Source organism: Mytilus californianus, unplaced genomic scaffold, assembly GCF_021869535.1.
Source record: "Mytilus californianus isolate M0D057914Y unplaced genomic scaffold, xbMytCali1.0.p SCAF_9, whole genome shotgun sequence".
Lineage (NCBI taxonomy): Eukaryota > Metazoa > Mollusca > Bivalvia > Mytilida > Mytilidae > Mytilus > Mytilus californianus.
Genome location: NW_026262745.1, coordinates 13,288,020 through 13,302,734, shown reverse-complemented (window position 1 = coordinate 13,302,734; position 14,715 = coordinate 13,288,020). Strand labels below are relative to the sequence as shown.

At 32.7% G+C, this 14,715-nt stretch overlaps 1 protein-coding gene across 2 annotated transcripts; it reads right to left on the bottom strand.

Moving 5' to 3' along the window:
- Positions 1–948: 948 nt before the first annotated feature.
- LOC127715563 (leucine-rich repeat-containing G-protein coupled receptor 4-like) lies at positions 949–14,113 on the bottom strand. 2 transcript variants are annotated; one of them, XM_052221651.1, is made up of 2 exons: positions 13,762–14,113; positions 949–2,902 (listed from the first exon to the last, which is right to left on the bottom strand). In XM_052221651.1, exon 2 carries the CDS (start codon positions 2,881–2,883, stop codon positions 1,273–1,275), a length of 1,611 nt encoding a protein of 536 aa, XP_052077611.1. In that variant the 5' UTR covers positions 2,884–2,902; positions 13,762–14,113; the 3' UTR covers positions 949–1,272. The 2 variants fall into 2 exon arrangements, with proteins under 2 accessions (XP_052077611.1, XP_052077612.1); XM_052221652.1 differs by lacking the exon at positions 13,762–14,113 and adding an exon at positions 4,551–4,876.
- Positions 14,114–14,715: the final 602 nt, after the last annotated feature.

The window sequence follows — 14,715 nt, the reverse complement described above, 5'->3', positions numbered from 1 at the left end:
TCCATGGGTACTTAAATTAAATTGTCAATGGAAATTGTAGTTATGGATGTGCAATCATTGAAGACTTTTGAGTATTTTTCTCTATCTCATATTGAATAATTTGTTTTCCGTATCATTTATATTAGTATAGACAAAAAATTAATAGAAGTTTGAACAAAGGTGGTACTTATTCACTGAAATACCACTTCAATATACAGTTTGGTATATTACAATTCATTTGGTAAACTTGTCAGACAGAAAATAGGTTGTTGAGGTCATATCTATAAAGTTATACCACAACACTCTAGAGATTTACTCCATATTATACAATTCTTATATGTAAGTTGTTACTCTAGATCTTGTACGAGAATGAAAAAACCCCGAATATTGTGTATATCAGTGGTTTATCGATGTTCAAAATTCTTTAATTCACTTAGAATATATGTGAATCCATGTGTGGAATACGCAATACGGAAATCACGTGTTTTGTTATACATGTAATAATGAATTTCATACCATTTTTTATGTTGGATATAACTTTTAACAGTATTGTTTTAGGAAATATTCAGGACTAATTGTTTCCTATGCCATACATGGGAGCGGGAGGGGGACATAAAAAACGAATCTAGCAGATATACCCTTACCTCATCCGGTAATCGGGGCTGTGAATTCGTTTTAAATTTCCATCTTTAATAAAAAAATATATATATATAATTAAACTGTAAGGCCGCTGCAGATATTGCGCAAGACCCCAGCCTAGATACATGTATGTCTTATCTGATTTATTAATAACAGTACAACTTTAATTTTTGGACAACAACTTACAAACGTTTACCAATTTGTAATTATAAGACATCACACCACGTTTATCTTGGAAAAAATGGGTATCCACAAAGATATTTACTAGCCTATTTTAATAATCGTTCTATACTGTGTTGAATCGTTACTTCATTAGGACTGATCCAAAAGCAAAATTCTAACACATTTATTATTTAACAACTCTACTAAGTAAAACTCTGCATAGATTTCAGTCTAAATATTGTGTGTTCTTGAAGAACATCTTTCTTTTTATGTTATCCTCATGTCTAAAAGAAATCGCGATGCAAGAACCATGTAGTCATAGGTAGTTTTATGCACACTGGAAGAGTTAAAATCCAGGTAAATTGAACTTTAAGGAATGTTTGTTTACGGTAAGGACTGTCTGCATCCTGTCCCGTTACCGTATCAACATAATAATGTCATGCCGACTGATGGTAAGTAAGATATCTATTCACAATTTTGCTCACATGAATTTCACCTGTACATGTATACAAAATAACAGAATATTGTACATGTAAAAACTAAATTTAAAGATTTTGCAAATAATGATGCAGCGCTTGCTCGAAGCTCCATGGTTTGGCAATCAAATACGCGTTCGGTTCTATTACAACGATCTTCGAGTTCTCTAGATAACGCTGTTGTTCCTAATTTGTATTTATGGTTCAAAAGATCATCTCCTATTCTACAAATGCCAGTTGGCCCAACACCTAACACAATTCCACTATTTATTATTTTCTCTGTGTCACAATCACATATGACGTCATTTCCGCTGACATCAATATAACTAAATGCACACGGAGTAACATGCAATACAAACGATAAATTTGAAAGCTTATTATTATCTAAATCAAGTCCGATTGTCCGACTTATTCCAATAAATGTATCAGGGTGGATTTGAGTCAAATCATTATGACTCAGATCAACAGTTTTCAACTTCAGTTTTCCAATATCCCCATATGACAAGCTATTAATCTTATTATGTGACACATCCAGGTCGGTCAAGCGTTTCAAGAACAATAACGATCGTACCGGAAGAACCAGAAGTCCCGTTTCGCGCAATGTCAGAGTTTCCAGAGAATTTTCCAATCCATTAAACATTTCATTGTAATATGTAAGTGTATTACTATCCAATTCCAATATTCTTAGATTTGTCACTCCAACGAAAGCATCTCTTGGAATCAATGTGATATTATTTCTAGATAAGACTAGGAACGACAAGTTTTTCAATTTTCGTAATGCCTCGTATGGAATAGTGTTCAAATTGTTATAATGAAGTCTTATATCTTTTAGGGAATGTTCTAGTCCAGAAAAAGCATGTACGTCAATTTTAGATATCTCATTCACATTAAGATTCAAATCTTGTAGGTGTTGTAATCCATGAAATGTATTAGCTTTTAAATGCATAACATTATTTCCCAATAAAATTAACTTCTTTAAATGTTGAAGACTTTTAATTGCTTCCGGAACTTCCTCTAAGTAATTATAACTCAAATCTAGCTCTTCGAGTTGTCTTAATCCAACGAAAGCTTTTGAATGAATTCCACCAATTTCACAACTTTGTAGACTAAGCTTTTTCAATGACTTTAGATTCAAATCCTCAAAAATATTTCCTGGAAGTGTCTGGTTTTTATTCTCCAAAACATTATTGTCGAGGATGAGTTCAGTTAGGTTTTCTAATCCTCTGAAAAACGTGAGATCTTTATCCAACGAAATTTTACTTTTCTTTGCTATTAGTGAATTTAAATGTCTTGGTAATATGGAAGAAACTGTATCAAAAGTAACGATAGGATTTGCACTGATGTCCATTTCCTTTATGATTAAGTCAGTAAAATCTCCAGACGTCATTTCCGAAATGTTATTATTGCTTAAAATAAGATGCGTAATTTCATACGTATTCAAAACTTTAAAATCAGGAACTGTTTGTAAATTTGCCATGCTGCAATTGACTATTGTTTTGTTGTCATTATTCCACCATATTAATTGCTTGCACGAGCAACCTGCCGTCTGCAACTGTTTTGGACAATGAAATTCAGATAAAACCACACAGAAGAAGAGGAAAAAAGTAAGCACTTCAAATACATCCATAGTAAATATTAGAAATACACTGAAAAAGAAACGAAGAACATTTGTTACTATGCTTTTACAACCTTAAAGGAATCATATTTTGATTAATGACACGAGGTTTATCGTTTTCTATGATGAAGACAAATTAGTCAGTATATATCATTTTTCCAGATACATTTTTCTGCTACATTATGTATGTAGTGCTGAAAAGTAATACATTTTCATTGGCATGTTTTCTCGACTCGGAAAATTATCTGGTAAAAAAAAACAAAAAAAGAAGAAGAATTGTTTAACGCACCGAAGCAATGTTCCAAAGTACCATCAAAGTAATATAATTATATCTTCATTCTTGTAAACCAAAATACAATGGCAAAGAAACACACTTCGTGAGGACAATACAAGAATAAAAGTAAATAATTAACAAAAATACTGAATTTGCTCAAAACAAACAATATAAAGTACATTATATTTATGCGATACCGTATACCTAAGCAAGTTTTTGCTTTGACAAGAAATAAACAAACAAACAATTTGAAAAACGAACCGTAAAAAAATGAAGAAAAAGATGGATGTTTACTCAAAAAGTGATTTTCTCTGTACAGCTTTTTATTGATCGCTGTTGACTAAAACTATTAACTGTTATTATTATTTTGGACAACATAATGTTAAGATTAAATCACTCTATATTTTTTACTCTATCGTGTAAAACCAATATTTTTTATATTCTTCCACGCAAAAGAAAACTTAATTACAACTTGCTTTTTTGAAAAAAAAAAGATGGATGTTAATTCATAGTCCATAGATGCAAAAGTGATTTTCTCTGTACTCTTTCAGCTTTTTATTGATCGCTGTTGACTAAAACTCTTAACTGTTATTATTTTTGGACAACATAATGTTAAGATTAAATCATCCTATATTTTTTCCTCTATAGTGTAAAACCAATATTTTGTATATTCTTCCACGCAAAAGAAAACTTAATTACAACTTGCTTTTTATCTTTTTTATAAAATCAAATAATATAACAAATGTAAAAATACTGAGATTAACAAATATATATGAGCTATTATTTCATTGTTTTCTAAGCAGGATCATGCAGGTTTGAAAGAACTCCGCCATACGTTCATGTGACGCCAAAAGTCAGGAACCTAGTCAAGGTTTTACTATTGACATACCTACTGTTTTTTGTTTGCTCGTTGTTTTTTTTTTTTTTTTTACATTTTAGGAATTAATGTTGAATTGGTGTTTGATAGTCTCAGTTAAATATTCACAATTATTGATTCAGGTTCAGGGCGATTTAGAGTTTGCATGGACACCTATCTGTAGTTGAGGACTGTATATTCAAAAAGCTTTGGATAGGTTTTGGTGTCGTTTTGTTGTTGTCTCATTTATGTTTTACCCTCATTCCTTTTGTTCGTAAAATGTAAAGAGAGAAAATTAGATAACTTATTTTGAATAAGCCAAATCAGTTATCCATTTATAGGCTTAAACATACTAAGTAATTGTTTTCTTTAAAGTTCATGGCAACTATTTACTGGATGGTTGAAAATGCACGGTTTTGACAGAAGGATAAAAAAAATATCAAAACCATAAAATTGCGACGCATGCTCAGTGTAGCCTCTAATTTACATTCCATTTCTAATCCAAATTAATTGAATTTATCATAGAAATAATAGAAAAATACGCCTTACCTTGCTTGATGTTCACATTAGATATAAATAACAACACTTTTCTTAATTTTAAAACAAATGACAAATGTTCAAATTATCCAACTTATACTCTCCATTCATCAATCAAACTTTTTTTAGTCTTTTCTCGCCCTTGTAATGCAATTATTTCATCTATTAACATGTATTGTTTTGATGAAGTAGTCTTTATGGTTGTCAACGTTTCCTTATGTAAATAATCATCAAAGTAAAATGCTCGTCTCGTTGCATATAAACAATGCATTAAATGTGCAACTACGATGTGCAACAAGGAAATTAGATAAATATTTTGGAGATAGAGTTTTGTTAAAGTAATCTGATTTAACTGCCATGCAGACAGCTAATCAACTTACGCTAGTCGATACGGCATGTTTTGGAGATAGACATATAGATATTGAATTAATACAAAAACATTGTATCCAATGATTCTTTCAATGCATCACATTTTCTTTTTTTTTTTTTTTCATGCTGTTTGTCACTAAACGAAACATTATTTTTTATACTTAGTTGTGGTCGATGTTCATTTCTCTTATGATCGATCACCCGATCTCCGTCCTAGAGTTCTTGCCCAACCGACCTTATTTACTTCTCTTATACATGTAATCCCTCTCCCAATCTTCGTCCTACCAACCCAAACCACGTCTCATTAGTTTCTCTCATACTCCCTCTTCTAATATCTGTCCTACCAGCCAAAACTCTCCTCATTCACTTTTCTTATACTACCTGTCCAAATCTCCGCCATACAAGTCCTTATCACTTCTAATTCATTTCTCTTATACTCCTTCTCCCAATATCTGTAATACCAGCTCAACCCACCTCTAATTCACGTACGTCTCTTATATTCCCTGTCCCAATCTCCGCCATACAAGCCCTTCTCACTTCTAATTCATTTCTCTAATACTCCCTTTCCCAATATCTATCCTACCAGCCAAAGCTACCTCTACTTCACTTCTCTAGTACTCCTTGTCCTAATTTCCGCCTTACAAGCCCTTCCTACTTCTAATTCATTTCTCTTTTACTCCCTCTCCCAATGTCTGACCTACAAGCCAAAACCACATCTAATTCATTTCTCTAATACTCCCTCTCCCAATATCTGTCCTACAAGCCAAAACTACCTCTAATTCACTTCTCAAATACTCATTGTCCTAATCTCCGCCTTACAAGCCCTTTCTTACTTCTAATACATTTCTCTTATACTCCTTCTCTCAATATATGTCATACCAGCCAAAACTACGTCTAATTCACTTCTCTAATACTTTTTGTCCTAATCTCCGTCTTACAAGCCATTCTTTCTTCTAATTCATTTCTATTATACTCTCTCTCCAAATATCTGTCTTGCCAGCCAGAACGACGTCTAATTCATTTCTCTAATACTCCTTGTCCTAATCTCCGCATTACAAGCCTTTTTTACTTCTAATTCATTTTTCTTATACTCCCTCTCCCAAATATCTGTTAACAGCCTCTAATTCACTTCTCTAATACTCCTTGTCCTAATCTCCGCCAAACAAGCCCTTCTTACTTCTAATTCATTTTTCTTATACTCCCTCTCCCAAAATATGTCCTACCAGCCAAAACTACCTCTAATTCACTTCTCTTATACTCCCTCTCCCAATATCTGTCCTACCAGCAAAAACTGCGTGTAATTTTCTTTTATTATACTCCCTCTCCCAATATTTGTCCTACCAGCCTCTTATTCACTTCTCGAATTCTCCCTGTCCCAATCTCTGCCATACAAACCCTTTTTACTTCTTATTCATTTCTCTTATACTCCCTCTCCCAATATCTGTCCTAGCAGCCAAAACCACATCTAATTCACGTCGTTTATACTCCCTGTCCCAATCTCTGCCATACAAGCCCTTTTTTACTCCTAATTCATTCCTCTTAGACTCCCTCTCCCAATATCTGTCATACCAGCCAAAACTACCTATAATTCACGTCGCTTATATTCCCTGTCCCAATCTCCGCTATATAAGCCATTCATACTTCAAATTCATTCTCTTATACTCCCTCTCCCAATATCTGTCCTACAGCCAAAATTACCTCCAATTCACTTCTCTGATACTCCTTGTCCTAATCTCTGCCTTACAAGCCCTTCTTACTTCTAATTCATTTCTCTTATACTCTCTGCAAATATCTGTCTTACCAGCCTCTAATTCACTTCTCTAATGCTCCTTGTCCTAATCTCCGCCAAACAAGCCCTTCTTACTTCTAATTCATTTTTCTTATACTCCCTCTTCCAATATCTGTCCTACCAGCCAAAACTACCTATAATTCACTTCTCTTATACTCCCTCTCCCAATATCTGTCCTACCAGCTAAAACTACCTTTAATTCTCTTATCTTATACTAGCTCTCCCAATATATGTCCTACCAGCCAAAACTACGTCTAATTTACTTCTCTTATACTCCCCCTCCCAATATCTGTCCTACCAGACTCTAATTCACTTCTCTTATACTCCTTGTTCTAATCTCTGCCATACAAGCCCTTCTTACTTCTAATTCATTTTTCTTATACTCCCTCTTCCAATATCTGTCCTACCAGCCAACACTACCTATAATTCACTTCTCTTATACTCCCTCTCCCAATATCTGTCCTACCAGCTAAAACTACCTTTAATTCTCTTATCTTATACTAGCTCTCCCAATATATGTCCTACCAGCCAAAACTACGTCTAATTTACTTCTCTTATACTCCCCCTCCCAATATCTGTCCTACCAGACTCTAATTCACTTCTCTTATACTCCTTGTTCTAATCTCTGCCATACAAGCCCTTCTTACTTCTAATTCATTTTTCTTATACTCCCTCTCCCAATATCTGTCCTTTCAGCCAAAGCTACCTCTAATTCACTTCGCTAAGACTCCATCTCCCAATCTCCGTCCTACACCAGCCCAAACTATACCTCTTATTCACTTCCCTTATACTCTCTCCTAATATCCATCATACCAGCCCAAACCACCCCAGTTCACTTCTCTTACACAACCTCTCCCAAACACCGTACTACCAGCCCAAACCACCTCTATTCACTACGCTTTTACTCCTTTTCACAATCTCTGTCATACAAGTTCTACTCACTTCTAATTCAAGTCACTTATACTCCATCGCCCAATCTTCGTCCTTCTAGCCCAACCCACCTTTAATTAACTTCTCCGTCAAACAAGCCATACTCACTTCTAATTCACTTCTTTTATACTCCATCGCTCAATCTTCGTCCTTCCAGCCCCACCCACCTTTAGTTAACTTCTTTTATATCCCCCTCCCAATTTCCGTGCATATTTAATATATACTATATATATATACTTTTCTTAAAGACAAAGTTAGTCAGTCAAAATATTGTATGCTATGCCCATAAGTTCTAATGAATTATTCAGGACACAACGAGTATTTTTGTATCGAATTTTTGTTTTTCCTTTTTTCCCTTAAAAACAATGTTTCACCGAGATTTTTTAATAGCATTTTGAAAGTATAACAACCAAGAAATGAAATATATTCGTCTATGATATTTTTCGTTTGGTGTGAATAAAAATTAGAAAATACTCTTTATAACCGCTTTCTCGGTGAGATCACAGAGAGTGTACCTTAAAGTTTGTCCGCGTTTGTAACCCTCTCGTCTTTACCTATATGTCAGTCCCAACATGTTGTGTTGATTCCTAATTTTGTTTTAAAACCCATTAACCATAATTAGATTAAGAAATAATAACTGTCACTGCAATATTCCTGTGTCCTGGAGTCGGTTTCACAAAAAAAAAACTCACGACTAAGGTTGATCGTAAGTATACTGAATTGTTCATGACTTACGATCAATCTTTGTTGTAAATGTTTTGGGAAACTGACTCCTGATTCCAATCATTAATTGGTCTTAAATTCCCGTTTAACCAAGAGAGTATTCCCTAAACCACAGTCCTCATTCACTAGTAATTATACACTATAAACAAATTCACAACCTTTAGTGCAATGGAAAAAAGAACAGAATAACTCGCACATTTATTAGAAACAGTATTACTATTCAAATCAATGATTCAAGGAAAAGAAAAAACAAGAAAAGAGTCGAGTTCATTTCTTGTATGTTCATTCCCTATGTGATCGATCTAGATGATACTCGGTCTGAATTTCTTCATGCATTTAGATATCAGTTATAAAAAATGTGCTGTACACTTGTTTATTTTTAAATATACTTGACATGGTGCATATGGTTTGAATACCTGAATATTTTTTAGCAGTTGTCTAGTGGCAAGTATTTCATGCATATTAGTTGCAAGATAAAGATTCAACGGGAAAGAGTGGTACCAGTTTTGTGTTAACTATTAATCAATTCTTTGTCTAGAACAATTGGTTAACATATCACAAGCTACTTTGAAGTTAGTTAATTCTTTGGAAAGTTAATGTTGCTACTGCAAGACAGTAACGGGTCTTTAATTTCAGGAGAACTGACTTCTGAAGTGCATTCTCGATTGGTAATGGGCTATTTCTGTCACTTTGTTTATTATCTCGCAAAATGAACAATGAGATTTCGATTATAAATATTATGAAAGAAAATCTACCATTTCCCGCAAAGCACGTGCAAAAGTAATTGTTGCAATTTAAAATGCGCGTGAAATCGCATGGTAACGTAATTAAAAGCCTACTGTTGAGAGATAGAAGGCAAAAGACGTTTGAGGGAATAAATTAGTTCTAGTGAACGTGCTAATAGAAGAAACATACTGCTTAATGATATTTTGAGAGCCAAAGCTACTTCAAAAACTTATTTCTACTTTTCTTGTATATAACGGTTCAAGTGTCAACAGAACTTTAGAATTCAAAAGAACATTAATAGGTAGATCTATTCCTTGTACTTCTTTATCATTGTATAGATGCAAGACAAAGTTATTTAAAACTGTTTTACTCATTTTGAAACAAAAAATTCGATATTTGTGAAAAGCAATTACAGAGAAAGCGATTAACGGCTGTGTTTCCCTTATAGCACACAAAATATAGTATTGACCGTTCAATCCCATGAATCAAATTAAATACAAACATTTTAGGATGAGATTTTAGCTTCTAGCAGTAATCGAATATAAGAACTGTTTGATCAGTTGTATCAATCTTCATTGCTTAATAGAGACACTTTACCAAATAAAAGATAGAGAGAATAGAAATTCTTAGGTGCACGTGCCTAATACAATTTTGAAAAAAGGTCATATTTTGCTTTTACTTTATACAGCAACTCGTCCTAAAATATGCATTAACTATTTTTCACTAGAAGTTTAGAAAAAAATGCCTTTGGAAGATCAACATCACTATATTCAATCTTTCATGTTTACTTAAAATTTCATGCGTCTGCCATCTTTAATCCCTTTTGGCAATTGCCATACAGATTGTACAACACTTTATAACCGTTTACATGCATTTACACATCTTGCAAGCACATGGTCGCTGTTTAGCTAAAACAAACTGAGAACAGATCAAAAAAGAATATAAGCATCGTCAAAACAAATCACATTGTTTATTTTTTATACAATTTCCAAATAACATATTTTTCTCTTTTCATGGCAAATCTGATAGCCATCATTCATAAAAGTGAATTTAGAGAATGCCATTAAGCCATTAAATACCAATCAAAAGCAACATCTTAAACATGTTAATGTCTCAAGCGCGCGCCTCGTGTTGATTAATCCTCACAGATACTGGTAATGACAGCTGTTTGTCTTTGAGTCGTAGCTTTTGACCATGTTAGCTGCACTGTGCAAGACATAATTTAGCCGGAAAAAATCAAATCAAATGCATTTAATGTAAGGAATCGAATCTGTGAATTATACTTATAATTTCTTTCATTTTAAATCTGTTTTACATTTGTTTTACCCGTGTGACAGGTGAAAGTTTTAATAGCTTTTATGGATGCCGGTTAAGGGTCTATCTGTCTTTGAGTTACTCTTTTTATTTTTAAGCCTGGCTTAACATTTTTAAATGGTTTATCAGACTTGCTTCAAAATTTTAGATTTAGCTAAGATGATAGTGATTGCACAGCTTTTGCCGATAAAAAGACATAATCAGAATCTAACAAATATAAGATTGTTATTCATATTCATCTCTTTTTACTACAAATAAAGTGTTATAGTCATGAAGTAAGAAATGCGTCAAAAACACATTGATTTTAAAATAAGTATAGTTAAGGAAGTTAGAGTTACATTTTTGCATTGAGATATAAATATCCTAAACGAATTTCCCTTCAAGTAATTAACTTGACTGTTTCAAAAAATCAACCAATAGTTGCTCACATCTATGGAATGATAGGGGGTCTAATGCTGTTGTAACTTGTGGTAATTTCATTTGCTACTTTTGCTAATTAAATATGTTTAAATTAAACTCGCGCCCATGTCATTTTGACTTTAGTGGATCATTTTGTAGTCGTCTCTTTGGCAATCAAACCTAAGCACCTTATGTTTTGTATCAATTTAAGTCATATGACTGTCTTCAAATAAATACTGCGGATGTATGAGGAGTTCACCCCTCCTCTTGTGTATTTTGCTGTTTATCCATGAGCGTGAACTATGTGGATTTATCAGGAAAGAAGCTTTTATTAAGATGATAAAATAAAAAAATTGGGTCAACGTGGGTTTGTTAATTGCGTACAAATTAAAACAAAAACACAGTCTATTTTCCGTACACGTGCATGTTTGTAAATAAACATGTTTTCTTATTTTTTAAAAAAATTTTTCCGTCTTTTCTAAGATAGACGATGTTTGGCATGATAATATTCGAAAAATTGACAAAGCCATTATTGTACTTAAATTACAGCTAGCAGATGGCAGAGTTTTAATACTTTCAGAGTGAATATTACATTATCACAAAGAAAGAATCATCTTATTTCTGTTAGATGATATCAAAATTCACAATGTATTTTGAAAGACATTAACAAAACACTCTGTAGTATAAAATTTCACTTTTATCAGCTTTTTCATGTTTGATTAGCTACTTTATCTCATTCGATACGTTAATGTTTCAATGAATATGTTCAATAAAACCTTCAGAATGCACCTGCAACTAATATTATTTTAACACGTCTATGAATATCCTATAACCAATGATGGGCTGACTTTTCTCAGCTTACGTCCAAATCAACAAACCTTTGATAGTTTTATTTAGATTTTAAACACTAAATTGAACTGATAGCTAAATGACACTGAAAAGTACCTTACCAATTAAATAGAGAAATTAACTTACAATTAGCATGCGTGATTTTCCCCAGAAGTGGAACCATATTCTCTCAAGTAATACATTATAGGAGATATTGTAATTCAAAAATGCTCCGAGATAGCATTTGTTTTCTGACAGGGAAAAGTATAATTAGATAAATCTTTGGCTTGAATGAGTCATAAATATGAAAAATGTTCCATCATATTGATCTTAGTAAAAAAGTTGGTGTGAATCATTTAGATATGCAATAATTTTAATTTAAAGAAACGTCAAAAAATTAATTAAAATGTTTTATGTGTAATGATGTAAAATAAATTAGATTTATACCGAAAATCTGCCTGAACACCAGTGTAATTTTTATTCAGCTTAAGCCTTTAGTACTAGTATAAGAATTAGTTGTGTCTATATCCTCATGTCCTGGTTTTGATATTCTGTAACCAAGTAACTACCAATCTACTAAAGTACATGTACCTATTCATGGACATCCACACAAGAGTGGCTTCAAAACTCGGTTTGATAAAGTAAGGGCATAGCTGATGACAAATAAGTTAGCAATACAAATGTAACCTTTGCTACAATTATAATCATAAAATGTATAACAATATAAAAACAGATATATTGATTGATTAATTGCTTTTTTTTTACTAACGTCCAGCGGCAAATAGTTTTTTTTCACATTTAGAACGTGAACAAATAAACAATAAATCAGATAGGTAGGACCTGCAATGGGACACGACCAGAATTAAGGTTTGGACATACGAACTGGCACTGAAAACTGAAAAAGACGTGTCCGTTGCATATGCGCGGATAGTTTAGATAACCTTGCAATAGGCCACCTACGGACTCCTCATAAAGTTATTTAGCTTTCTTTAACGTGAAATGAGCGTTGCACTTTCCTTACAAGTGGTTTCAAATGTATCTAAGTAATTTCGACCTGACGTGGCTGCGTATTTATACATCAAGAACAGCCGAACAGACGCCCCTCTTTAGTATTGGTTCTACTGTCGCATACGTGCGAAGTCCATGTGACCATATTTCTATACAACAGTCGACTTTTGAATGTACTTTCAACTTCAAAAACATTTTTGTACCCGTCTTTGTCAAATATACTATAAACTACAAAAACTTTTTTGTTGCGCGCGTCTTTGATAGATTTATTTTTATGTGTGTTTGAATTTTTAAGTCAGTTGTGTTGTATGACAGTTATGGCTACTGGTTCCAAATAATTGTCACATTAAGATATTATGTCTGTTTGGGGTGGCTCACACAAGTAACGGAACTACTAATAGCTGTCATACCATTGGAAGGTTTAACTAGAAATAAAACCAGGTTTAACCCACCATTTTCTTCGGAAAATACCTGTACCACGTCAGGAATATGACAGTTGTTTTCCATTCGTTACTTTGGTTGATAATTATAAATTAAGTCTAACGTTTGATTTTCTCAGTTTTTATTGTTTTTACCCTTTTTGAATTTACCTTGAAGTTCAGTATTTTTCATACTGTTTGTCATTAAAAACGGATTTAATTACATGTATTAAAGCTAAACAATCCGCAGAAGGTTTGATATGGAGGTTTCATACCATGCAGTGTCTCACAACGCAATAATAACATTTCTTCATGTTAAATACGATTGTTTGCACATGTGAAATAACATTAAAAGAAATCTAGGTAATTTTCTTTCTAATTGTTAACATAAAAGCGTTGACATTTTCACGTTCATATAATTTAGAAAATTAAATCATAAACGTAATGAAGTATAAGAACTCTTACCTTATTTTAATACGCCAATGGACAACAGATAGATTACACATAAATAACATTAATTACTTACACCACAAAACAACGAAGTGCAATGAAGCGCAATTATATTTGATTATGGCGTTAGAAAAAAGTCTATACAGCAATATGTGTTATTAATAAAAATGTTGGTCTTTAAAATCAATATGCTTAACATCTTATACACATAAAACTATCTACATATATTTTGTAGCTAAGATGAAAGAATTGGTGAAAATAAACATACCTGATTTCTTTGTTCGTTGCACTTCAAAGCAATAATTTAACGGGAAACAATATAGTCCTGCATTTTCATTGCACGTGCGGATGTTTTATTGTAGTCATGGTAACTTCAGAAATCAAATAAACGAAGTTCTACTGTTTATATCACTAATTGCAAAACTTTCTCTCCTGAAATTTCTTCACAAAATGAATAAATTTAAAGTTTTTATCCTATAATCTCAAACACAGCGCAAAAGATACGAGTATCTTAATGAAATTCCACACGTTATGATTGGCATGACAATGTGTTGAAAACATCTGCCCTTCAAAGAACGCAGTCACCAGAAAAAGATGTAATTCATGCAAATTTATGCAAATCTTTTCATCTGTATAATATTTCCAATACACTTTTAAGCAGTATGAAACATGATGTCTTTGTGACCATGGATAGTTTTGTTGAAAGCGAAGAAATCATACATGCACATATATTAGACATGATTATAAACATCTGTTTAAATTAACTCATTTGAGGATTAAGTTTGTAATCATCTTTTCAATTTAAATTCCTATGACACACCAGATAACTTTTCTTTATGCATCATTTTATCGCTGACTACATAAAAATGTGTGTTAATCAAAAGAGATATTAATTGTACATTTCTGAAATTTCAAATACGTCTTACTACAAATCTGTAAAATAGTGCAGGAAATATACTTTCAACAATTATTTTTTGTTACTTTTAGATAACTAAAGACATTTTGAAATTATTCATTTTTATTTTACTTTCAATGTATGTACATTTTTAATGCACATGCCTAATTTTATTAGAAATTCAGGAGGGATAGAACGTTATGGAATAACTGTGTCATAGATGACAACGGATATGTTTCGATTGTCTAAGCAACAATTCCGCCTTCTCTTTCTCGATTGTAAATACAGTGATGTGGTATGATTGCCAATGAGACAACTATCGACATG